The sequence below is a fragment of the Dreissena polymorpha genome, chromosome 6 (assembly GCF_020536995.1).
Source record: "Dreissena polymorpha isolate Duluth1 chromosome 6, UMN_Dpol_1.0, whole genome shotgun sequence".
Classification (NCBI taxonomy): domain Eukaryota; kingdom Metazoa; phylum Mollusca; class Bivalvia; order Myida; family Dreissenidae; genus Dreissena; species Dreissena polymorpha.
Window position 1 is genome coordinate 44,570,578 of NC_068360.1, and position 26,932 is coordinate 44,597,509.

Consider the following 26,932-nt stretch of genomic DNA (forward strand, 5'->3'; position numbering starts at 1 on the left):
ATACAGTTCTAAAAAACATACTGCCTAAATTACAGAATTTTAAAAATTGCTTAAAATCATGGCACCACCGTAAACTAACACTTATCGGAAAAAACACAGTATTGAAAACATTTGCACTTCCTAAATTAATATATGTATTAACAGTTCTCCCAAATCCACCAAATGATATTATTAACGATATTAATTCAGCAATATTTAATTTCATATGGGACGATAAACCTGACAAAATTAAACGAACTCAGTTAATTCAACCCGTAGAAAATGGAGGTATCCACTTAACGAACATTGACTCATTCTTGAATGCAATCAAATGCAGCTGGGTTAAAAGATACCTAGATAGTACCAATACGAGTAAATGGAAACTATTCTACCAGAAAATTTTAAAAAAATATGGTGATTCCTTACTGTTTGAATGTAACATCAGCAATAATATCTTACATGAAATTGCCAACGAAAACATATTTCTATATAATGTTCTATCAGCATGGAGTAATGTTACTCATAACCTAGACTACCAAACCAACAGTAAAATTATTTTATGGAACAATAAAGACATAACTTCAAACAATAACACGTTTTTCTATAAACATTGGTTTGAACGAAACATTAAATATGTCGACCAATTATACGACGACAGAATTAAGGACTTCTACTCTTTTGATAATATATGTTACATATACGGAATACCTTCAAGTGATTTCCTGAAGTACTACACATTAATCAAAAACATACCCAAACATATCAAATCTAAAATCAATACAAATAACACACCATGTACTCAAACAACATTCGTAGAAAACATACTTTCAAGACAAAAGAAAACGAATAAAATATTTTACACACTACAAATAAAAAAACCTACAGAAAACTCCAAAACCCAAAATAAATGGCAGGTCCTTTTTCGAGATCAAGAACTTAATTGGAAACACATATTTATCATGCCATATAAAGCAACTATTGAGAGCACACTGAGAAATTTTCAATATAAATACGTCCATAGAATTATAGCTACAAACAAATATCTCTTCAAATGCAAATTATCTAACTCCAATTTATGTGACTTCTGCGGTGAAAACATCGAAACTATAGAACATCTATTTTGGGAGTGCAAACACATCCAGCCTATTTGGAATCAATTAGCATCCTTTCTTGAACAACAACAGCTAAACGTTAAACTATCCTTATTAAGTGTTAGTTTCGGAATTAACTCATTAAAATCAATACATGGTAATAATATTGTGAATTTTATTCTTATATTGATGAAATATTTTATCTTTCACATGAAATACAGGAAACAAATACCAAATTTTAATTGTTTTATCCATAGTCTTAAACTCAAAATCCAGATTGAGAAAGAAATAGCCCTCAGTAATGACACTTTGCAGATCTTTGAACAAAAATGGAATCGAATTAAATTCTCATAATGCTTGTCCACTTATATACTAATCACTTATATACTAATCACTCTTATGTAAGTTTTGCTTTTCCATGTATTTTTCTTTTCATTTTTTTTTTAGTATTATTCACACCAAGATTTTTTTTTTCTAAAAACTTTATCAGGCATAGTTTATGTATACTTTGTTAAAACCATTGTTTGCAAATGAATAAAACATGTATGTATACAATATATGCTTTATAATGAATAAAAAAAAAAAAAAAAAAATATTTCCTCTCCACGTGTATACGTATATAAATGTTTTTAAATTAATAGGTGGTACCGCTGACATATCTGTTCACGAGAGGAACGTCGATGGGTCACTCAAAAATATCCACACCCCTAGCGGTGGCACATGGGGAGGCATCTATGTTGATGCAAACTTCACACAGTTTATGGTAGAGATATTTGGGACAAGGGCTCTTACTGCTTTGCAAGCGGATGATATGTACGATTACTTTGATATGATTCGTGACTTTGAGGTAAAGAAGAGGAATTCTCAGACCGACATCACATTTCGCATCCCATTGGTTTTGAAGGAAAATGCTGAGGAGCATTTTCATCAGTCTTTATCAGACCGACTGTCATCTTTGATGTTTGGTGAAAAGGTATTTATGAGAGGTAAAGATAAACTTGGTATACATCCATCTATCATGCAAAGTTTCTTCACAGATCAGATCTCCGCAATAGTGAATCACATCAGCAGCGTTCTAAAGGAAGAGAGAATGAAAAACGTCGGTCTTATAATATTAGTTGGAGGGTTTGCAGAGAGTCCTTATGTCCAACAGAGGATACAGACAGAACTTCAAGCGGTACGGTTAATAGTTCCGGAGGAGACGGGATTGGCCGTGTTGAAAGGAGCCGTTATGTTCGGACACAAACCTAACATCATATCCTCCAGAGTTATGGATTACACGTACGGGGTAGAAATTTTTTATTATGATTTTGAGGAAAAATACCCGATGGAAAAGAAAATATTAATGAACGGTCAATGGATGGTAAAAGATGTGTTCATGGTCTTTGTAAGAGTCAATGAAGATGTGCCATTTGATAACAAGGTAACACACACTTTGTGCCCGAATGAAAACCCCGATTATGTTGCTATATTTAGAACAGAAAACAATGACCCGATGTTCACAACTGACCCTGGCTGTGAGCTCGTCGGCAGACTGGCAATTGATTTTGAGAATGACATTCCTCTTGAGGAACAGAAAATTGAGGTAACGCTCATGTTCGGCGACACAGATCTGCGTGTTTTGTGTAAACACGTCAACACTGGAAAGGTGAATACGCTAACACTTGACATTGCCAATTGAAATTGTTACGATATATCAACTATACAATCCGCTTGGAACAGTATTGATATCTTTGTATCCGTTGAAAAAACAATGTTAATAAACTTCCAGTTTTTATGATTATACTATATATTTTGATTGTTTATACGTTTGATTATCCATAAATAAAATGTTACAGTTTAAATAATACACGTACTTCAATTTCGTAATGTTTAATGTTTCCTTATATATTAAATGGTCATACATACAAAAATACAAAAAAATTCTTCTTAGGTATTTTTTTTAAATACTTAATGGTCAGCGCCATTGCAAGATAGAGCTACGCGAAGGCCTATGGGTTCCGTCATGGAAAACAAAAGCCCAATAATGGCGTCATTGGAGCCTGGGTCGGTATCAAAAATCAGAACTAATACTTCACTGGCTGGACTATTGTAATGAGTTATATTAATAAACATTAATCTTTATCGATAGTTAGAGCAAAACTTAAGTGTTATTTAACTGCAAACACAAAATTAAGACAAATTGAATGTCAGTTAATGAGTCAAAATTTCACAACTTTTAAAAGATCAACATCTGAATGTTTTCTGTCGCTTGCTAGTTAAACACAATCACTTCAAACGTCGCCGTTTAATCCTAATGAATCTCCAAATATTTTCGTAGCAACGCTGCTATCTGATTTACAATCTAATATACAATAATCAGAACATAGAAATACAAGCGACTTTGTATTACATAACATGACAAAACTTTTATTTATACTATCGCTAAATTCAAACAAGTCAATAGTCCATACTAATTCCATTTTTTGTATTACATCGTCCCTGTATTATTCTTACGTGTCATATAAAATAAGAAAACGCAAAATCATTGTATTTATTAGCGTGATAGTGTTGTTAAGTAAAAAAAATATTTTTGCATGCCATAAAAATATTAATAAAACGTCAATCAACTGTTCTAAGAGAATGTATTAGGCTAATGGCTTGGGCTACCTGATACACAGCATAACACAGTTCATTCGACAATACTCTTGAAACAATTAACCAGTGCAATTGTCTGTTATTATTCATCGTTTCTACTTGACATTAAATTTTGTTACATTGTTCCGGTGTTTAATTTTAAATACATTAAGTGACATTGTGTTTGCAACATTTGAAAAATCTATCAACATGACTCGTTGGGACTTGCAATCAATTGGTAGCTTAATTAATCATGCTTTTCTCGTACTTGTAGAATGACCTATTGCTGAATAAAAAATCATAAAGCAATTTATTACATTTGGCGCGACTACTACAAATAATAAAAATATATGGTTATTCTGATATTTATGTGTGAAAGAGACATGCTGATTGCTTTCTTAACATCATTTAAGCTTTTTTGTGGTGGTCTATGAGGATAAATGTTTATTTATCAATCTGAAATTCCCAAAGTTTATGATGAAGATATTTTGGACTGATACCTTCATGAATTTGAGGTAAAGAAACGGCAATTCGTGTTCGACAAACATCACATTTTCTGTTCCTTTAATAGTAAAAGTAAATTACTGAGATGAATTTTCTTACGTGTTTACACGATCGATGTGCGGTGGTATAGAAAGATGTTGGGATAAACTTGGTGTGCACTCACAAGTCTTGCAGAATTGGTTGACAGATCCGGGCTCCGAGGTGTTGTATCCCATCAGCAACGTTCCTCAGAAAAGTGACCATGTGCCAAAACATTTGTCACATCACAAAAGAACTCTGACAAAACGACTAAATAAGTGGAAGGAGATTTTTTACTCATTCTAAAAGAATGATCAAACAATCAGGCTGCACGTAGTTTAAAAAGCATTTACAGCTGTCCTATAACATATGAAAATAAAAACAAATAGCATGATCCAATTTTAAGGCAATTATTTCTATACCAAGTTAGCATGTCTTGTTATAATGCCACCAGTTTGTTATTTTGTTCATAATTGTAAGTTACGTGATCATTATCTCATAACTCTGTTAGCTTAATTTCACTACAAGAACTACCTTGCGTTTAGTCATTATAACGGTACTAACATTGTATTGCGTGCATTTCGAACTTTATGAGGTCCTTCAGCGCATGAGGCTGCTTTATGTTAGGACATGGAGTATGCCCCTGCACTTGTACCTAACTAAATTACTTGAATCACGACAGTTGGGAGGAATTCTAAATTATAGGTGCGATGTCCACCTGTGTGTTGTCCCTGAAATATTTCGAATGCAATGTGGTCTTGTGCTGTATGGTTAGCCTGGATCCCGAAACCCATCTGTACGTATGGTGACCACCAATCTAACTCACAAGCGGAGTTTTCAGACATCCTGATTAGGCCATTTACATTTCAAAAAGATTTAATGAAAGATAAAAGTTCACATGGTTGATACAAACGGGTCTTAAGACATTCGAAGTTGGGTCAACATTTAACGAACAATGCAAGTGCAATTAGGACGTGCTTTAAGCTATCTGTTTTATTCAAAGAGTGGTACGTTTAATAAAAATATCATTTCCAAGGGAACAATTGTCGTTTTCTTAGAAAATGTTTTTAATCTTAAAAGAGCCGATTCCCAAAGGGTTAACTGAATTCATTTTCTTCTTTTAACGTAAGTTGAAGACGAATCGTTTATCACTCGATATAAAACGAGTCTCATGTATCACGTAATGTGGTGAAAATTACTTCTCAATATTTACATTCACTCTTAATTTTCTGTAGAAAAATGAACGAGTTCATTTTGCGTAACCCGTAAGCCGGCGATACCGCCTTCAAAGGCGGAGCTTCTAAAATCGGACCAATGGTTTCAAGACGCGTACGCGTAGTTATTCAGTGACAAGTACCGTGACCGCACTACTTTTGTAAATATAGTAACAAACATGAATAAACATTACCCGTTTGTTTACTTTTGTTTCTTTGATGTTTCATTTCTCGATGTCTCGATTTATCCCATCAATTTTCTTAGTTGTCAAATATTTCTGTAAAAATATATAACCGAACAAGCTTTCCGTATTTTATCACTTTTATCACTTGAATACCTAATTTATGACGTATCTTGTGTGACGTCTTTTCGGTGACGAAACATTTTACGAAAACAATATGGGCGTGGTGTATTTTTTACAGTTAAATATTTGTTTAAAGCATCGAACGAATCCAAAACGTATTTCGGATTGTGTGTTTTGTCATGCATAACACCTTAAGAACAGACACTGGAAGTGTATATCGTTGTAACTTTATTGTTATTAGCATTGGATTAAAGTTGCCATTGAGGTAAGCTTGTCGTTTATACTAAATATAGTTTTTATGACCCCTGTGACTGTCAAAGCTTAAATAATGGAATTAATCTATTCTACAGCACAGTTTCAGCTTCAATCGATGTTTTAATTTTCCAAATAATGTGCTAATTGTAATTATAATTAATAGTAAAACTTCTGAACTCCTTTTCTTCGTGCAGGAATAATGAATAACAAAACCTTAAGGGGCGGGTCCTAGCTGTTCCCGAAACTAAGATTACAACATGTGTTGCCTCCCTAAAAGCATACAATTCTGAGTTGTTTTTTATGCTCGAATATGTTTTAATTGTTTCAAATCAAAGGACAAATATAAATATAAGGATTGATTCTTATTTTTCGGGCTTTTATGCAGTATGAACGCTCAGGGCGAGTATTGAAAATTTACCGAGAAGCGTTAGCGCGCTTCACGGAATTTTCAAAACTCGCCTTGAGCGTTCATACTGCATAAACGCCCGAAAAATAAGAATCAATCCTTAATTAAAACGCATACTCTTTGTCATGTGTAGTGAATGAAATTATGTTCATATTAGATTTCTTTAAAGGCAATTTTTCAACAAGTTGTTGTTCTGGTAATTGAACACTAAACCCTGCTAATGCGTTACTAAATGTACTTGAATTATTAAAATTACTTAAATTCAATGTTTATTAGTTGAAAATTACCGATTAACTTAAAATAATATGGCAATATATCATAAATGTTCACCGAGTTTTCGTTTATTGATCATTATGTTCGAGACCACATGTCCCACTCGCCACCCTATGAAGACATGTAACCAGAGAGCGAGAACAGTGCCGGCAAGTCATGTCGAACCGACATGAACGAATGGTGACAACGAAGACGTTAGACGCTGAATAGTCTGTGCAGCAGACCACACTTAATCGCTATGGCCATATGTCATTTGAACGGCGGCGTTTATGAACATTATGTAAACTGAATAGCAATTTCCATTAAATACCGTTAGCAATTCATAGCATGTTTACTCGGATATACGCTTGTGTTTACTTTGATAATTTCTCCTTATAAATGTGTCAAATTGAGATATAAAATTCAATAATAACCTAATATGTATAAATGATGCATGCTTCCTCAAGTGGTTTGTAACAATTTGAACATGCTCATATGGCAGCGAAGTGCCTAGTTTATTTAGACAAGAACTTTTAGCGACTACTGATTTCGAGTTTAACCTAAATTCACATGTTTTAATTCTTAATTAATAGATATTGCCCCCGCATTGTTGTAGATAGGCCTCTAGTTATAGAGGCTGAATGAACTGCAAACATGGTTGCAGATGTATCTGTCCTTAGTGTGTCATCCATTAGAGACGGAAGAAACAAACTGTATATTCAAGAACACACTGGAGATGGTTTATTATTAGCAATATTCGATTATACAGAGATTTTCAATTCATATGGATTATAAATGTTTATATTTTTTCTGCACTTTTCCATTGCATCTGATTTTCGGTTGAAATGCTTGGTGGCCTAATTCCGTAGAACAACTGATCAATTTGTTATGGTCTTATTTTCAGATTTGACGTTTGAATATAGGCTATGTTAAGAAAAAGTCCCCTTGATACACTGTTCGATGACAAAACCTTTTGGTAATTATTGATGTAGTAATTCACTGTTTTATTTTGAATAATTTAAAACAATTGTATGATTATTTTAAATAGTTTAAAATATATAATACATATCCGAAACAATTCACGAAAGCTCAAGTGCATTATAAAGGGATTGTACAAGAGACAGTATTTCAATTACTGCTTTTTATAAAACTTTAAATAAATAAAACACATATTCCCATACAAACATCGGACGAATTTTCTAATTGGTCACTATATTAAGTGAAGAAATAAATAAAATGAAATCAAAACAAAACGCCGAACAAAATATATTAATCAATGCAAAATTTATTACCCAATATTTTGGATAATAAAAATGTTAAACCTCATGTAAGTTCTATAGCTGTATAAAAATAATGTTGAATGATTGTTTTCAACACTCCGCCCAGATATTTGACTGGTTGAAAGAACACAATCAAAATCTGGGTCAAGTGGGGTGAATGTAGATCGCTTCAGGAAAAATAACCGAGTCACCACATCAAATCTTAAATAAAAAAGTTTACTTTGATTGCAAGCAGCTGATTAATGTTCTGTGAGGTACATATTAAATTCAAAATTTGAATATTTTGTATGAGGAGCGGAATATAAAAATGCAAAATAAAATGATTCAAGTTGATTCAGAAAAGCGCTGAAAACGCATTAAACAGGAAATATGTTATGCGTTACGGATCAGTGATTCTGGTAAATTTTAGTTAGAAAAGTTAACACGAATCGAAAATAGGATAGGAATAATTTATATGGCCAAATAGCATATTTTACCATATCATTTAATCGATATAGGTGTAAGATAATAAAAATGAAACTCATTACAACAGTTGTTGAGCCTACGATTACACTCTAAGAATATTCTTGATTAATATCTTTAATGACGTGCAGATAACCGTAACACAAAGGCAGGTATGGATATGCAAGCTTATCTTGATCACATATTTTTTATGACGACACAAATAAGTATTTATTTGTTTCAATCATAAATGGTGTTGTTATTTATGAAAATCATTGCGCAAATTGTGCATGAGAGAATAAACAACTGAAGGAAACTGTAAAATAATTTATTTGCGATTCTTAATATTGCGCATGCGTGAAGTAATAGCAGTGTTTTAAAATGTGGCAGAAAAATAAAATTAAAAAAATGGACTAAACATTGCTTAAGTGACTTTATTGAATAGTAAACGTTCGTGGCAATAAGTAGATAGTCCGTTTCTAGGTCGTACATTTTCTGTGATGTGTAAATGTGGGTTGAATGGGATTTCATGGGAAAACGCAAACAAGCGGGATTTCGCCTTCTGACCAGGTAAAGCCTTAACCTAAACAAAGTCGGAAAAAACATGGCAGACGGTGGGTGCACTGCAGATTTGAGCGGGCTTACTCAACAACAGCAGCAAAAACAGCGACAGCAACATACAAGTGGTCCAGTCCCACAAGGTGTGGCAGTATTCCAGTATTCACCAAGTACCCCGGCCCCACCCAATTGGACGTGCGTTACACCTATAAATAGCAAATAATTGCCTCACTTAAACCAATTTTGGCAATCGCCTGCTAATACTCATGCTACTCATATAAGCTCAATTAACAATGGATATTCTGACTTCACGAATAATAACCAGAACACGATTGACTTTGACTTTCGAAGACGTTGCTGAACAGGCTTGACAATATGTACAAGAAACTGGGTCAACTAGATCAAATCACCGCTAAAATTTCAAATATCACAGAAATATTAACCTGTTCCGAGAAAAGGCGCGTGGAAATCGAAAAAAATACAGATTTTTCTCGCGGCGGATAACTATGAAGCCGTATCAAAAACAGCCGAAGATAAAAGAAAACAACATAACAAACATTTAACGAGACCTATACACTATGACTGTCGTAAATTTGAAATTAAACAATTCTCTTTATGAAGACGTGATTGACCTTAAATACCGATCAATGAGGGACAACCACTTATTTTTCGAAATCACGGAAGTGGTAAACACTGAGCAGCCATCGATCGGTAGGTCACTCAATGCATCGGATTGCACTCAAGAAGCTTCCGGTGAGCCGCTCGACGTTTCCGGTTACATGCCGCATGCAGCGATGAGAAGTACCACATCTGATGAACGAAAGACTGCGTATCAAAAGTCATGCAATTCTGTCGTGACCACTTACAGATTTTGGATCCAGAAAGGGTGATTCAGATTGACCGGGCACTTAGAATAGGAAGATATACTCGCATAGTGTAAAACTACCCAGCCAATTATGTGCATCAAGAACGCGCTTAAGCGTGTAGATCTGCGTCGATCATCATTCAACGTAACTGAGCAAGAAGTCCTGGAGCGCCGGAAGGCTCTCGTTTGCCACATGCTGCAAGCCAGGCGTGATGGGAAGCGCGCCGTCCTCGTCCGCGACAAAGTTTTGATTGATGGTCGTCCGTTTGTGCCGACGTTTACGCTGCCGCTGCATAAGGATGCCGATGAAAAGTATGAACCGAGAATTTGCTCTTGGAATGTTAATGGGCTGAAAAAAATATAAGTGATGAAGATGTTGTTAACTTTGTTAATCTATATCATATTGTATTTTGTTGTGAAAGTTGTTTAAACCAGATCATGAACTTTATTTGGAAGGCTATGTATATATTAATGTGCCTCGCTATTTAGATAACAGCACGTACTGTAAAAACGCGGACATGGTGGCATTTTTCTGTTTCATATTTTTTTTTAAGAAGGTATTTCAGTAATAGAAACTGACAATCAGGTTGCTGTCCGGATTAAACTACTCAGCTCATTTGTTCATACCGCTTTTGATTTTTACATATGTTTTATTTTTATTCCTCTTTACAACTCAATTTATGTTAATCTACATAGCGAGGGAATTTTCGAGTATTTAGAACGAACTGTTTGTCACTATTCGTCTTTAGGCCTAACATCTATTATCGGTGATTTATACGCACGTTGTAGTAATAAATCTGATGATTTACAGGCGGCTGAACAGTTACCTGTATTTATTAACACTTTAGATATCAATGACATGTGTGCGAATTATTTACCTAAGCGCTTTTGCAAGTACACAATCGTGAATTCGTCTGGGAATAATTTTATCGATTTGTGCTTAAATTCCGATCTACGCATTGTTATCGGGCGTTGTGGATTAGATGCGGGGATATGAGATTATACATATATGACGTCTACGGAAGAGTTATTCCGCTTCATTAGTAACTTTGTTGTGCACGAATATTTTTCATTCTCTCCGCATGCACCTAGCGAAAAATCTTTTAACTTTAATGTTGATAAAGCGTCTATTAGGGAAGAGGAAATTACAATAATAAAATGAATTGGTGTTTCGACGATGATAAGTTACACATATCTCACCAGTAAGCAAACAAATTACCACGAATATGAACGAATCGTTAATAACATAACTAGCAGTTATTTTAATATTGACATTGGTATTGAGAATTTCGCCAAATTAGTGTATGAATGTGCGTAAACTGCATATGGTCAAACGAGTTGCGTCATTTTGCCCTGTATTTCTATTCCAAAGTAGAAAATGATTTTCATAATTTTAACATTATCATAGAATGACAAAACACGATTGTGTATAACAAATAAGGCAAAGCAAACGAAAGTCCTACACAAACGAATTTAAATTATGACAATATTATACACAATCGACTTGTTCAGCAATTGTGCAAGTCGTTCAGCAATTGTGCAAGTCGTAATGAACATCGATCATTGTTCACTAATTTGCCTGATCGAGAACACCAGTTGTGTGTCATTTCCGTCCTATATCCCCAGCTAATGCATTGTCAGTTATAGAAACAATGAATATACATGCTCGTGGAGGGAACGTTTAATATTAAAAGCAAACTACCACTTACGTGCAAATAAGGACGGAAAGTGTTTACAAAAAATTCGCCTCAGGGAGCTCAGGGTTTATGAAAGGACAAAACTGATTATTGCACAAGGGTTTCTGAATAACTGGCTTATATTTAGCTAGATCAGCTAACATTCCCATTTAAAAGTCATTTGACAGAAAGGCAATTCCTGTTGGGTTCAAACTGGGCGTGTATAAAACCAGATGTCTAAGCAGGTTACATCTGCCATTGAAACCTTCAACAAGGTTGGTACATACTTTGTCACGAAGAACAATGCTTTCATGAAGTTTAGTCTGTCGTATTACATCCAACACGTTGATATCTTACGCTTGCAATAATAACATATAAGTGCATCAATCTAAACAGTATCCACCGTCAAAACCCAGGCTACGACAGCGAGAAGCAATTATAGATAATTTCATTACAATAAAGATCAGAATATTGACTCTAAATAATTTAATGCATTTCTAAAAATGAAAAATAAAATACAATTTTGTTCAATATAATGCGAATTATATCGATAAACAAGCTATATTTTTGTATCCTGGGCTACACAATAGAGGCTGATAAACGTGTAAGCAGAATCAGTAATAATGTCATTGAAGTTGTTAACCGCCACATGTAATTAAACTCAATTCGGTTACGATGGTTTTAAACCTCTCATGAATGACGATGACTAAAAAGCTGTATACATTTTGTCAAACATCCCATCCGTCAAGTTTAAGTGTCAATTAGTGTTACGTCTTTCTTACTTGTCAAGTAAAGAAAAAAACAATCCGTTTCAAGTCATTATTTTAGCGTCAACATTTTGTCTCGGACCTTCAACCTCAAAGAATGACCTTGACATTGAAAGCATCCGTGTGGTTCTTGTGTTAAGGTTTACAATTATGCCGTTATTTTAAAATCCTCCATTTCATTGTGAAATAATAATCACGACAAACAGCCCGAATACTGTTAACACGGCAGACGGAAATCCGACAAACCGAAAGACTTACGTAAAAATATTCATTTATAGTTCTCTTCTTACAAACTTGATGCTCATTTTATTGAAATATGTAACCGAAATGAATTTACGAGATCATTTATTTAGTATAGGCAAATAGAACATGCACGTGTGAATCAAAGAAGTAAAAACTTTCCAGCCTTTGATGTTGTAAGCGTAACTCGCAATATTTTTACGTTGTGATATTTTTATGTTTTGACGTATTCGTCACATTGAAAATTAAATTCTCAGTTAAGAAACGCCGGTTATAACTATAGGTATTAATTTATATATAACTTTAAAACCCGGGCCGGGAAGTTGTTATATACTAATCACTTTTTTTTGTAATATATTTATTTCAAAAACTCCACTGCAAACATCAATGTAGGTCACATTGAAGTTATCGATTACCTTCTCCGTGGACATCTATATAAATGCACAGTCAAAAATCGCAATTCACTTCCTTATCGATAAGCAGTTGATGCGTCTGTTAAAGCAGTGGGTTTTGTGATTATTTCGGGTAAGTTGTTTTCTGAATACTGTTTATATTATGTATATTACATTATTGAAACATTGAAATTTAAAAGAAAAATACTGATTTTCTGAATGATTTATTGAATATTCTTTTTCTACGTAATGATGCCATTTTTTTCTGATCTCAAAACGAAATTGGTAATTGTTAAAAGTCTTTTATGATGGCACGTAGAGGTTTGTAAATAAAAAAACACAATAAATAATGTTCTCAGATGACAATGTCACACTTCTGTTTTGGCATTCTTGTCCAATATGAAGGTTATTCTAGATGCGCCATTTTGTTCGTTATCTCAAATCGAAATTAGTTATCGCTTTATGTCGGGTTGTCCTCTTTCCCATGTTGATAAAAAGTGCCTTTTTTAAAGAAACAAAGACAAAATTAATATTTGTGGGTAGAAAATTTTATTGTTAATAGTTATCAAAATAGCATCAGTGGCTGTCTTTGGGTTAAGTGTATATGATATGCCATGCCAGTCATTTTGTTTCACCGTCCATGTTAGGTCATTATTACTTACTTTTCTTCGGGTGTGTTTCTATGTTCGTGTGTAGCCATGTTTTAATTCATGTTCACACAAGTAAATCATCCTCACTGAAGAATTTTCAAATAAATAATTTGTTATAATAATAGTTAGGTGAGTAGCGGGAAATAAGAATATCACTTTTGAATGACAAAAAAATAATAAGCTATTAAAGCCGAGATACACACTTTAACAAAACAATTACCCAGTAAGAATCGCAATCCGACAAAAACAAAATTAACACAGTTATGATCTATTGGACTTTTATTTCATTGAATCAACACATGTATGTTTAACCGAATTCGAATTGAATATTTATAGGTGTAAGGTTAAAACGGTCGGTTTATAAAAGACGATACTAAACAGGTAGTGGCAGGCATCACTCTATTTTGTGACTTTCTCTCGGATAAAGAATAACGACAAGAGTAAGAAAATTCATTGACTTCAACATGAAAACCTAAAATAGAGAAAATAGTGTAATGTTATAATTTGATAAATAATAGTTACGTAATCACGCATTTATGTAATACAAGGAATTATATAGTTAAATGCATACATATAAGTGTTAAATCTTTGTTGGAGAGGACACAGCAATGATATTACTTTTATCGATGTATATTTCCTGTACTATTTAAAAACATATTATAGTTTGAGGGAATATACTTAAATACTTGAATACTTTTCTCACCACATAAAAAAACGTTGAGTGCCAATAAATCTGAGGAACGAAAATATCTATAAAAAAAATTAAACCGCTAATGAAATATTCATCTTGAACAAGACCGAATAAATTTGAAAGGATTAATCAATGCTAATTTAGGAAGACGTGGACAAAACGAAATGAACATTTTTAACTACAAGCAGATCAAATTTAATATTTGGTATAGAATGTTATTCAAAATCGATAGCTATTTAAACAGACCTACTGATAATTAAACATGTCAATTTCGAAACTTTAAAACAAAGTTTGGCGGATTTCAAAACAGGACATGTCTGCACAGTTTTATGCCATGTTCAGCAAAAGTGCACTTTACTATGAACACCGATTGATACTTATGTACCCGCCTTATCAAGAAAATACGTGTGATTTGTCATTTTCTTGCTTTATCCGTCGATCATGTCTTGATATTTATACAAATAATATAACTCAATATTCTCTAAATCTTAATTTTAAAGCCCATAAACCCTGAAATTCAACGAATATTTTTGTACAATATTTCGAAAAATAAAGACATACAAATTGAATGTTCCTTATAGCAATAGCCAAAATTTCAACGCTAGATGTCGTCTGGTAACATAGATTTAACACGATACAAAATACTATTTTATGGGGGTTTTGCGGGACAATATATTCAGCACATGTTCATCTACCAAGTTAGTGTTCGTATCTCGTATAAATAGTTATAAATAGTTATCGTTGCTGGAAATTAAAATGGAGTTTATTGTGCCCAAAAAAACACAAAAACGAGCATTTTGTATCTTGTTAAATATATGTAACCATACCACATCTAGCATTGACATTTTGGCTATTTCTATAAGGAACACTGTTTTTTTTATGGGTTTACTTTATTTTACGAAATATTTTGCGAAACATTCGTTGTTTTTGAGTATTTATGTTACTTTAACTCAAATGATCTTAGACTAATAACTCCACAATGCACGAAATTTCATATACGACAAATAAACATGGGGGCACAGGGTTTATGAAAGGACAATGTTGACGAATTACAAAATATTTGCTCTAGAAATAGTTTATGAATTATTCGATCGGTTGTATAACTTCTTTGTTTAATATACAGGATCAGAATGACCACTAATGCTGGCCTCAAGTAGGAAGATTTTCAATAGAGATAGACAGAGACTTGATTACATCTTGCAAGAAAACATTTCTGACGTTTTGTATGGATATTGTCACAGTGTTAAGCGCCTTCAACACGTGTTGTCTATTGATTGTATTCATTGAAACTCTGATGGCGTATACATATTAAATTTTACGTTGCATTCGTCAAAAGTGCTGTTTGTTTCTTGCATAGGTATTTGACATATTTATTTTGTCTTTATATCTATATAATAGACGCGATACGTGTGTATTATCTACAATTTATCGTTAACATCTTTGCTCGGATATTTTTCTATGATTTTCTGGATATCCATTTTACGAAAAATCTTCATCAGAAATTTCGGATAATATGCTTACTGTGGATTTGAATTTTACATCGACCGATCCCAGCCTCGATGTCTGCGGCAGGTTAACAATTTTAATGAACATAATAGATAACGTATTTTACATTCTAAGATTAAAGTGAGTAATGACTTCCTTATATGTGTCGGTACGATGAAAATAAATTGGTTGTTCAGATACCAGTAGATTGCGAACTACGATAATTTTCTTCATTTAAAAAATAAGTTTGCACAATTCAACTATATAATAAGGAAGCTATGTTATTCTGAATAGAAATACTTTGGTTAGAAATATGAACTAAACAACATGAACTATTTAGAGCCCGATAACTTTCGTTACCAAATAATTAATTGCATGTTTTACATACGTGAAAGAAGTTTATAAATGTGGAATATAAAAACGATATATTTCATACATTGATGCAGCATGGTCATGGCATATTCATATTTTCAAAACGTGGATACCGTTGCAAATGAAGCTGGAAATCAAATGTGTGCGGTACAACTAAAATAATTTTCCCATAATAGATCACGTATCCGTCAATTAAAATGTATATGCTTAATTGGTTTATGTTACTTCTGCCGTTATTCTTAAAAATATTTTTAAATGACGTATGACTACATATTGGTATTCTTTGTTTTCTGACGGGAGATGGAAACACGTGTTTGCTTTCCTCCACTTGTTACACCTCATCTACTCTTAGGCATGCATATACAATGCATAAAATCATACAAAAATTCAGAATGTCATATTACCGTTTTCAAACCTTAAACGAAATATTTATCTTGAGTAAGTAACTGGTATGCCACACCAATTTACTTCACTTATAATCATAGACTTTGGTGTCACTGACAGTTTATAACTATGGCTGTACTGGAAGGTTATTTTTAAGACATCTTTAAAGCTAGATTATACATGCCAAGTTACTAGATACCAAGTTTGATTTTGCAATGAGGTAAATATTATGCCGTCAAAAGAATGTGTGCATGAAAGTTTACCACTATAACGTTTTATGAGCGTTGTCCAAAGTGCGTTAATGAAATACTTTTTACGCAGCGTAAGATTTCCATAAAGCATTACGGGAGTATTAAAGATTTGCCTACATGGACATCATACTCAACCCTCTATCAGTTTCAAATATTTTACCTTTTTCTACTAAGGTTGTAATGAAACATTTTATTTATCGTTCAAATTATCAGATATTATACGATTTATATACAGAAAAGTGGAGAATACATTCACTAGGACAAGGCATAGCTAAATAATGTTATGGACAGTGGTAGACGTCTCTGATAACACTTAAATATTCTCATACACAGATGTAAGATACACATTTATTTCAAAAAGTTTACACGAATCAAAAGTAGGATGTGAATATTTCATATGGCCAAATACATTTTTATTTTATCGATATAGGTATAAGATAATAAAAAGTAAGTAACCAATTAGAACAGTTGTTGAGCTTACAATCACAATCTGTAAGCTGTGCGTCACATATTCAACATAATACTCATGTGAGGCAACATGTTTGATAAATATTCCTATTGATGTGTAGATAACCGTAACACAAAAGCAGGTCAAGATATGCGAACTAGTCTTGATCAAGTATTTTTACGAATACAAGAAAAAGTATTTATTTGTTTCAGTCATAAAGGGTGTTTGTTATTTATTGTTATTATTTCCCAAATTTTGCACAAGAGAATAAACAACTGAAAGAAACTTTAACATTAATGATTTGCGATAAAAAATCAAATGCTTACATCATTACAAAAAAACGTAAATGATTAATAGGTAATATAATAGCATAAGAATGGAAAATAGCATGGGTAGTTATTAATTATATCATATACACATACACATACGTTTCTTGTGTAATACATGATTTACACACTAACTGCTGCAAACTTAAATGTAGCACGATACAAATCATGTACCATCTTCGTGCAAATCAAATTCGTTTAAGGTTTCAAAACCTGTTGATCAATAGCCAATAAAGCATTTGTTCAAGTGGTTCGATCAGGAATTATGATTCTTAAAATCGCAAGTTATATGTATGTCTAACCCAGTATTATAGCTTTATATTGATAATGATATCACATTAATTACTGTCTTCACGAAGACTTAACTGTGCATGCACCAGTTTTTTTCAATTCTCAAATCGAAAGTGGTAATTGCGTTAAGTTTATTTCAAATAAAAGGCCTTGTTTATCTCCCTCAGGGTAACATAAAGTGGTATAAAGAAAAATCCGACACAAATAAATACTTCCTGAAACAAAATCAAGTTAAAAGAATGTGTGTTCATTATTGTACCAAATTTGTAGTTTAGTATATTTCCGTCATTATATCCTGTATTTCAATTTGAAAGTAGCTACCGATTGACATGATTCTAACACTATCATAGAATGACATAACAAGCGTGTGTAGAACAAATAAGGCCAAGCAACAAAAGTCCGATACAAACAATTTTAAAGTTTTACAATATCATACACAATCGACTAGTTCAGCCAGTTTGCAATGCGCAATTAATACGAATGAAATCGATAGTACATGCTTTATTTTTGTATCATGGGTTAAACAGTTTAAGTCAAAACTTTAGCATTAACATTTTGTATCGGATCTTTACCTCAACGTTTGACATTGACGTTGAAGGCAGCCGTGTGGTTGCTGTGTAAAGATTAACAATTATGCTGTAATTTTATAATCCCTCATGTCATTTGGAAATAATAATCAAGACAAACAGCCCAAATACTGTCAACAAGGCAGATGGAAATCCGGACAAACCGACAGACTTACGTAAAAAATAATCCTGTATAGGTCTCTATCTACAAACTTGATGTTCATTTCACTTAAATATGTTTCCGAAATAAAATTGACGAGGTCATATATTTAGTATAGGCAGTTATAGCATTAACGTGTGAACGAAAGAATTATAAACTTTCTAGCCTTGATATCAAACACGTAACTCGCAATATGTTGACGTTGTGATATGTTCTCGTGTTTACGTATTCGTCACTTTTATAATGAAATTCTCTTTAAAGAAACGCCGTTTATAATTATGTTTATTAATTTGTTAACAATACACAGGCATGGAAGGTTATAATTTACGAACAAGTTTTATTAACTGTTTAATAAAGAGGACATAAAGAAGTTTTGGGTGGTAAGAATCATAAGTGTTATAAAGCCGTTTTGTAGATTATTTTATTTTCATTTATTTTTGTTTTCGTTGTTTAACCCCAATTATTATTCACTGTTAAAAGCAGGCGAGAATATAAACCTCAATGAAAATATGAAATACATTATGTCACATCACGAGTAATATATGAATTTCAAAATAACACTCTCAACATAAATGTAGGTTACATAGAATGTATCATTTACCTTCTTCGCGGAAATCAATATATATGCGCAATCAAAAAATCGCAAATCACTTCCTGATCAATTGACAGGTGATTCGATTGTGCAATCAGTGGGTTGGTGTGATTAATTTGGGTAAGATGTTTTCTGAATACTGTTTATGTTAATATGTGTATATTACATTATTGAAATATTGATGAAATTGTAAATGTCTTTCCGAAGAATTTATGTAATATTCTTTTTCTACCTAATCATGTCTTTTTTCTGATCTCAAAACGAAAGTGGTTATTGTTTAAAGTCTGTTTCTAATTAACGTCCTTCTTAATCTTTAACAAGAATGGCACGACTGTGTTTGTATAAAAAATTAGACAATAAAGAACGTTCGTAGACTGCAATGCCACGCTACGTTTTCGGAAATTTTGCACAATATGAATGTTATTATAGTTACGCCATTTTGTTCGGTATATCAAATCGAAAGTAATAATCGATTTATGTCGGTTTGTCGTCTTTCCCATGTTGATATAGAGTAATCTTTTATAATGAAATAATACTAAATAAATTAAATTCCCGAGAAGAAAGTTTCATTATATATAGTTGTCAATATAGCATCAATGACTGTCTTTGGGTAAAGTGGTTATGATATGCCAAGCCACTCCGTTTGTTTGCCACACCGTCAATGTTGAATTATTGTCCACACAAGTAAATCGTCCTACACTGACGACTTGTCAAATAAATAATTCCCGCGGAAAAGTTAAGCATTGTTATGTGAATATCAATGTAACGCTTGAATATAAAAGCAATTATAAGCTATTTAAGCTAAGGTAGACACTTTTAAACATAAAATTGTCCGGTAAGAACCTCAAGGCGACATAAACAAAATGAACACAGTTATGATATATTGGTAACAAAGTAAAGTATTTCAGTGAATCGATTAAGGACTGCCAAACCGAATTTGAAAGGAATAGTTATAAGTGTAAGATTAAATATGTCGGTTAATAATAGTCTATACTGAACGGGTGGGGGCATGCATCAAGTTATTTGGTGAGATTTCCACATATAAAGGCGTGCCAAGAATAGCAACACTCATTGACTAAGTCATGAAAACCTAAAATAGAGGGAAAAAACAAGTTATGTTTCCATAAATAATAATTACATAGTCATGCTTATATTTAAAACAATAGAATGAGCACTTTAATGCATAAAAAATAAGTTATATAACCTTTGTAAGAGCGGATACAACAATGCTATTATTTTTATCGATGAAAGAAATGATGTTTGTTTTAAATCTCAATGCCTTATTCATGTAAAATTAAAAGAAAAGTTATATATTTAGGGAATATACTTAAATACTTCATACATGCCATATCACACAAAATTTTGCCAAGAAGTCTGAGAATCGGAAAAAAACATTCCGCTTTTGAAAACCTTAAGTTAAACAAAACAGAAAAAATTTGAGAGGATTATCAATGCTAGTCTACGAAGACGTGGATAAAAGGAATTGAATATTGTCAACCATAAGCAGATCAAATTAACTATTTGGCATAGAATGTCATTCAAAATCGATTGACATTTAAACAAACCTGTTTACAATTAAGCATATAAATGTTGACAGTTTAAGATAAAGTTTGGCTGAGTTCCAAAAACGACATTCCTACGGTGTTTTATGCAATGTTCAGCAAAGTGAAATTTTCTGTGAACATCGATTTATACTTATGTATCTGCCTTATCAAGAAAACACCACTGGTGTGTCCGTTTCTTTTTATATCCCTAGCTTATGTGTTTTGTCATTTATATACATAATACAACTTCATATGCTCTTGGAGGATACCATTTGTTATCAAACGATCTTAGACTTATAACTCTTAAATGCCGGACATTACATCATGACACCCATGGGACACACGGTTTATGAGAGGACAGTGTTGAGAAGTTACAAAATGGTTACTCTAAAATTAACTTCTGAATTTCTCGAAAGGTTAGATAACTCTCTACTTTGAGAGACATGATAAGAATGACCATTAATGCTGGACTCAAGTTGGAAGTTTTTCAAAAGAAATAGGCAGGGACTATATCACATTATTCAAGAAGATATTCCAGACCTTTGGTTTAGATATCGTAACTGTGTTTTGTACATTTAATACATGTTGTCTACTCATTAAATTTATGTAAACTTTAAAAAGTTGACAGTGTCAAATGTTTCCTTTGATTCTGGCACATGTACTTGACACGTTTGTCCTTATATCTATATAATAGATACGATACGTAAACCTTAAAACGTGCTTACTGTGATAGCTTGATATAGTATATTTGCTGCACTTAAGGAACCGTTCGGAAAATACCGTGCATGTGTTTACATATTTCAATATAGAACAGATTTGGTTCCAAATGTATGATTGCATAGAAGATCATGGATTTTGAATGAATTATTTCTATAATAATATAATTCTGCTCGTGAAATAAAACAAACATATTTAAAGAGTATCCATATTGCGTAACTGGATGATTATTCTTGAAACGCCACTCAATTATAATATAAGTGTGTGTAGTGACTTCTTCTTCTTAAAGTTGAAGGCCTATTTTAAGGTTTCTGTCGTCCTCACAAAGTCAATGTATTGTCAGGTATATGCCCCTGTTTATTTTCATACAACTATTGTCCCAGTGCAGCGACCCTTATCGGCTATGATCAATTATCAGAGGAAAAGGTTAGGTAAATCACGAATCACGGATACCTCAGCTAAGAAAATAGTATTGTAAGATATTGTGTAAAGTATGAAGACACTAACAGAGTTAAAAACCTAATTGTGGGGATAGACATTATTTAAAAGCCCATTAACACTCGAAATAAACGATTTTTTGTAAAATATTTCGAAAAATGAAGCTAACACATACAAATAAGTTTTTCCCATAGCAATAGCCAAACTTTCAACGCTAGATGAGGTCTTGTAACATAGATACACAAAGTTTGGTTTTATTTGTGTGTCACAATATATTCCATCTGAATGAACGCCGTGCTTCAGACGCTTCCCGATGCCAATCTCGCGTTTGTTCGTAAATGTTTCGGATATCGTCGCCGGAAATGTACAATTGTCATCAACATTTTTTTTTAATATTTATTTAGGACTTCTCAATAATACGATATGTTTCATAAGAATATGAAACACACAAGTACTTCAGTATGGACATGGCGTGTTCATATGTGCACAACGTGGGTACCCTTGCACGTGAAGTTAGTATTGAATTGTGTGCGTTACAACTAAAATATGTTTCTCATATAAGATCAAGGATCCATCAAAGACCTTGTCTATATTTGAAGTGTGTATGTCTTTCTGCCGTTATATATATATATATATATATATATATATATATATATATATATATATATATATATATATATATATATAAATTACTTATGACTAGCCATTGGTATGATTTTATTTTCTTCGGAGAGATACAGACACTTGTGTTCTTTGCTCCACTTGTTGCAATTCATCTACTTTTTATTAATGCGTATATAATACGTATTAAAAGTACCAAATAAGTGTTGATTTAACTATATGTTTGTTCATTAGAGTGAATTTGTCATAAATGGCTATGAAAAAACGGTGTTTGAAAATGATAATTGGCAACTTGTAATAAGTGAGAATCCTAAAATGTTCGTTTTTTTTCTTAAGCTTAAATATCCTGCCGAAAGAACAGATAACTAAATTGTCGTATTACCGTTTGAAAATTGTAAACAACGTATTTAATCCTTACGCAGTAACATGTATGTTTCCCAATTTCTATACTTATAATCACACACTTTGGTGCCACTGAAATTTTATCGGTGGCGGCTCTGAAAGGTAATTTTGCTGACATTACTTTCAGTTATGTAATACCACGTACCTACATACCAGTTTTGACGTTGCAGTGAGGTAAATAGTATGGTCTCAAAACAATTTGCGCATGGAAGTGTACCCCTATCACGGTGGCTATACCACATGACATTTTAAGATCTGTGTTGGGAGAATAAAGCGCGACCCAGTTAACATTTTTAATGATGTGTCTTTTAATATTTCACCATTTTTAATGGGATAAAGTGGAGAGCCCGCTCATTCGTGAATGTTTTCTATTGGTATCATGCAACCGCGCGTATGTAATATGAAGTCCTCACACTGATCCGACCTTTTTCTAACCGTTCAAACGCGCGGTTGCACTTTACTGAAAAAATACTTATTTGTTTAAAAAGGTCATGATACCTTTGGAAAACTCTTACGAATGAGCGGGCTCTCCACTTTATCCATTAAAAAGGGTGAAATATTTAAAAAGAGATCCTTAAAAATGTTAATTGGGTCGCGCTTTATTCTGCCAACGCAGATCCGAAAAAGTCACGTGGTATAGGCACCATGACTATGGCGTTATAGGAACGTTGTCCCTACTGCGTCCATGAAAGACTATTCACGCAGCGTAACTGGTAGATTTACTTAAAGCATATCTTGAGTAATATAAATTGGCTAACGTGGACCTCACACTATGCACTCTATCGGCTTCACATATATGTTGTTGTTATACCGTTTGAATGAAACACTTAATTTATCGTTAAACTATTAGACAATATCAAGTAATATAAACAAAGTTAAGAAATAAATAATACACATATCTAAGATATGTGAATACTAAATATAAATTACTGGCAAAACGTTTTGTTCATGTCGCAAACATAAGGAAAATAAATATGCGCTAGACAGTTGTATATGTAAATACAAACGCTTACATATTCTCTCACACATGTGTAAGATAAAAATGTACGGTTCGTGATTGTTTAACCTGGAAATTAATTCGTACACTATTATGTATCATATATTTAGAGTTATGGCTACCGGCAGTCAATCCCTGATTGTGGCCGCTTTCGACTTCGGAACAACATACAGTGGATATGCGTTTTCCTTCAAAGACTCTCCAAATGACGTCAAAACCAACAGGAATTGGAATGCTGGATCTGGTCAACTTATCTCACTAAAAACACCAACAAGTGTTCTTCTTAATGCGGATGGTGAGTTTGATTCATTTGGATTCGATGCCGAAGATAAGTATTCGTCTTTGGCAGGAGATGGAAAACACCATGGTTGGAGACTGTTTAGAAGATTTAAGATGATTCTTCACAATCAGAAGGTAGATCAATGTTCCAGGCACATACTCGTCTTTAATTAACACGTGTTACTAATAATCAGTAATGTTCCATAAGTAACTGTCAGGAAAATACAAATGTTATAAAGAACGTCTGCATAAATATGTTTTTAAAAGACAATTACGAATACGACAACATTTCTAAAGACATTCCCCATGTAAAGAATATAATAAACAGTTACATCAAAATATGTGTGATGTCCCATGCAATTTTAAGCATATTGCAATCTTCATCTTTTACTTTGTTTCTTTAAATTAAGGGGCATGGTTTGCTCAATAAATTTAGTTTTTTGTTTAAAATATAAATGATTATTAGAATTAACCTACGACGTTAAAGATTTTGGTATTTCGGACTTATTATATTTGAAATGCCTCTTTGCACAGCTTTTGTATTCTATGAATGACATGTTTCAGCGTATTTCCCGCGCAGCAACAGTGGAAGATTTGGGAGGTAAAACTTTCCCAGCCAAGCCAATATTTACGATGTCGCTCAAGTATCTAAAGAAACACCTGCTGGACGCCTGGACGCATTGAATATGATTAAAATTGGGACAAGAGAAACTGACATCAGATACATAATTACCGTACCAGCTATCTGGGGTATAGCTGCCAAACAGTTCATGAGAGAAGCAGCGATTGAGGTACAGAAAACTTTATAAAAAATATACAATTATTCAACGATTTCTCTATTTTCATGGAATAACGTTCATACAGAACTAGTGCAATGTTCATATGAATTATGCCATGATACAATTAGCTTTCTTGACACACAAAGTTAAACATATAGACGTATGTGTTAATATTAAGGCTGGTAACATTTAGACTCATGTTTTAACACCGTTGTTATATATAAAGGCTGGTATCGATGGCGACCGTCTTAAATTGGCGCTGGAATATTCTACTACTACTACTACTACTATGACTTCTACTTCTACTACTACTACTACTACTACTACTACTACGACTTCTACAACTACAACTACTATTACTACTACTACTACTATTACTACTACTTCTACTACTACTACTACTTCTTCTACTACTACTACTACTACTACTACTACTACTACTACTACTTCTACTACTACTACTTCTACTACTACTACTACTACTACTAGTACTACTACTACTACTACTACTTCTACTACTTCTACTACTACTTCTACTACTACTTCTACTACTACTACTATAACTACTACTTATACTACTACTACTACTACTACTACTACTACTACTACTACTACTACTACTACTACTACTACTACTACTACTACTACTACTACTACTACTACTACTACTACTACTACTACTACTACTACTACTACTACTACTACTTCTACTACTACTACTACTACTACTATTAGTACTACTACTACTACTACTTTTCTTGTTATACTACAACTTTTTAAATCAATAAGTCATAAATCTGAATAAGTGTGTTTGTTGTATTGTATCTGCTTTATTTTCTATTCCCAAAATGGCACTGCTGACATATCTGTCCACGAGAAACAAAGAGATGGGTCACTGAAGAATATTCACGCCCCATGGGGTGGAATATATGTTGATGCAAATTTTACAAACTTTATGACACAAATATTTGGTTCAGTTTCCATAACTGCCTTGCAAACTAACGAAATGTATGATTACTTTGATATGATTCGTGACTTTGAAGTAAAACAGAGGAAATTCGAGTTTAATTCTCAAAGCGACATCACATGTCGTATCCCAGTTGCACTGAAGGAAATTACCGAGAAGCATTTTCATCAGTCTTTATCAGAGCGACTGGCATCTTTGAAATACGGTGAACAAGTTTGCACGAGAGGAAAAGATAAGCTTGGTGTCGACTCGTCTATCATGCAAAGTTGGTTCACAGATCCGGTTTCCAAGACGGTGAACCACATAAGCAGTGTTCTTAAAGAAGAACGAATGAAAGATGTCGGTCTAATAGTGTTAGTTGGCGGCTTTGCGGAGAGCGCATATGTCCAACAGAGGATTCGGCAAGAACTTCCTTGGAAACAGCTGATCATTCCTGGGGAGGCTGGTCTGGCCGTGCTGAAGGGAGCAGTGATATTTGGACATAAGCCAGAAAATATTTCATCCAGAGTAATGGAATACACGTATGGGAGAAATATTAGGGTCGATTATGACGAGAATAAACATTCTGCCGACCAGAAAATATACAAACAAGGGAAATGGGTAGTCAACGATGGTTTCAAGATATTCGTAAGAGCCGATGAAGATGTGCTAGTTGATAGCAAGGTGACATGAAACCATACCTAACTCCATGCACAGCCATATTGCCATATTTAGGACGAAAGTAAGGGATCCGGTTTTCATAACAGATCCTGGATGTGAGCAACTTGGTGAAATTGTAATTAACCGCGACAAAACAATTCCACTGGAGGAACAACTAAATAAGACAACGTTCATGTTCGGTGACACCAAATTGCATGTGATGTGTGAGAACGTTAAGACTGGCAAAGTGGATACACTAACACTTGATTTGAGTCATTAAAACTATCTTTACGGATAAGCTCATTTGTAGAATTCATTTGATGAATTGTTGTTATTTAAGCTAGGACTGTATTGATTGTTGATGTAAATGGCAGACAAAGAGAACGAGTTATTTATAAGTGAGTGAATTTTACTATGTGTATTTTTTTTAATATGCACATTTGTAACTTTGGAAGCATTTGCTTTGAACAAATA

At 33.3% G+C, this 26,932-nt stretch overlaps 2 protein-coding genes across 6 annotated transcripts in view; one reads left to right on the forward strand and one right to left on the reverse strand.

Annotated features, from left to right (window-relative positions):
• Positions 1 to 2,793, forward strand: part of LOC127836369 (heat shock 70 kDa protein 12B-like) — a 349,365-nt gene extending 346,572 nt beyond the window's left edge. For 2 of the 4 annotated variants that reach the window (XM_052362972.1, XM_052362975.1), the window contains exon 6: positions 2,057 to 2,793. In XM_052362972.1, the coding sequence (XP_052218932.1) occupies positions 2,057 to 2,751 (695 nt within the window). In that variant the 3' untranslated portion in view covers positions 2,752 to 2,793. Of the gene's footprint in view, positions 1 to 1,711 lie in introns of all 4 variants that reach the window. The other 2 variants (XM_052362973.1, XM_052362974.1) reach the window with 1 other exon arrangement.
• Positions 1 to 26,932, reverse strand: part of LOC127836371 (monocarboxylate transporter 12-like) — a 322,224-nt gene that overhangs the window by 264,398 nt on the left and 30,894 nt on the right. The gene's annotated exons all lie outside the window — the stretch shown is intronic.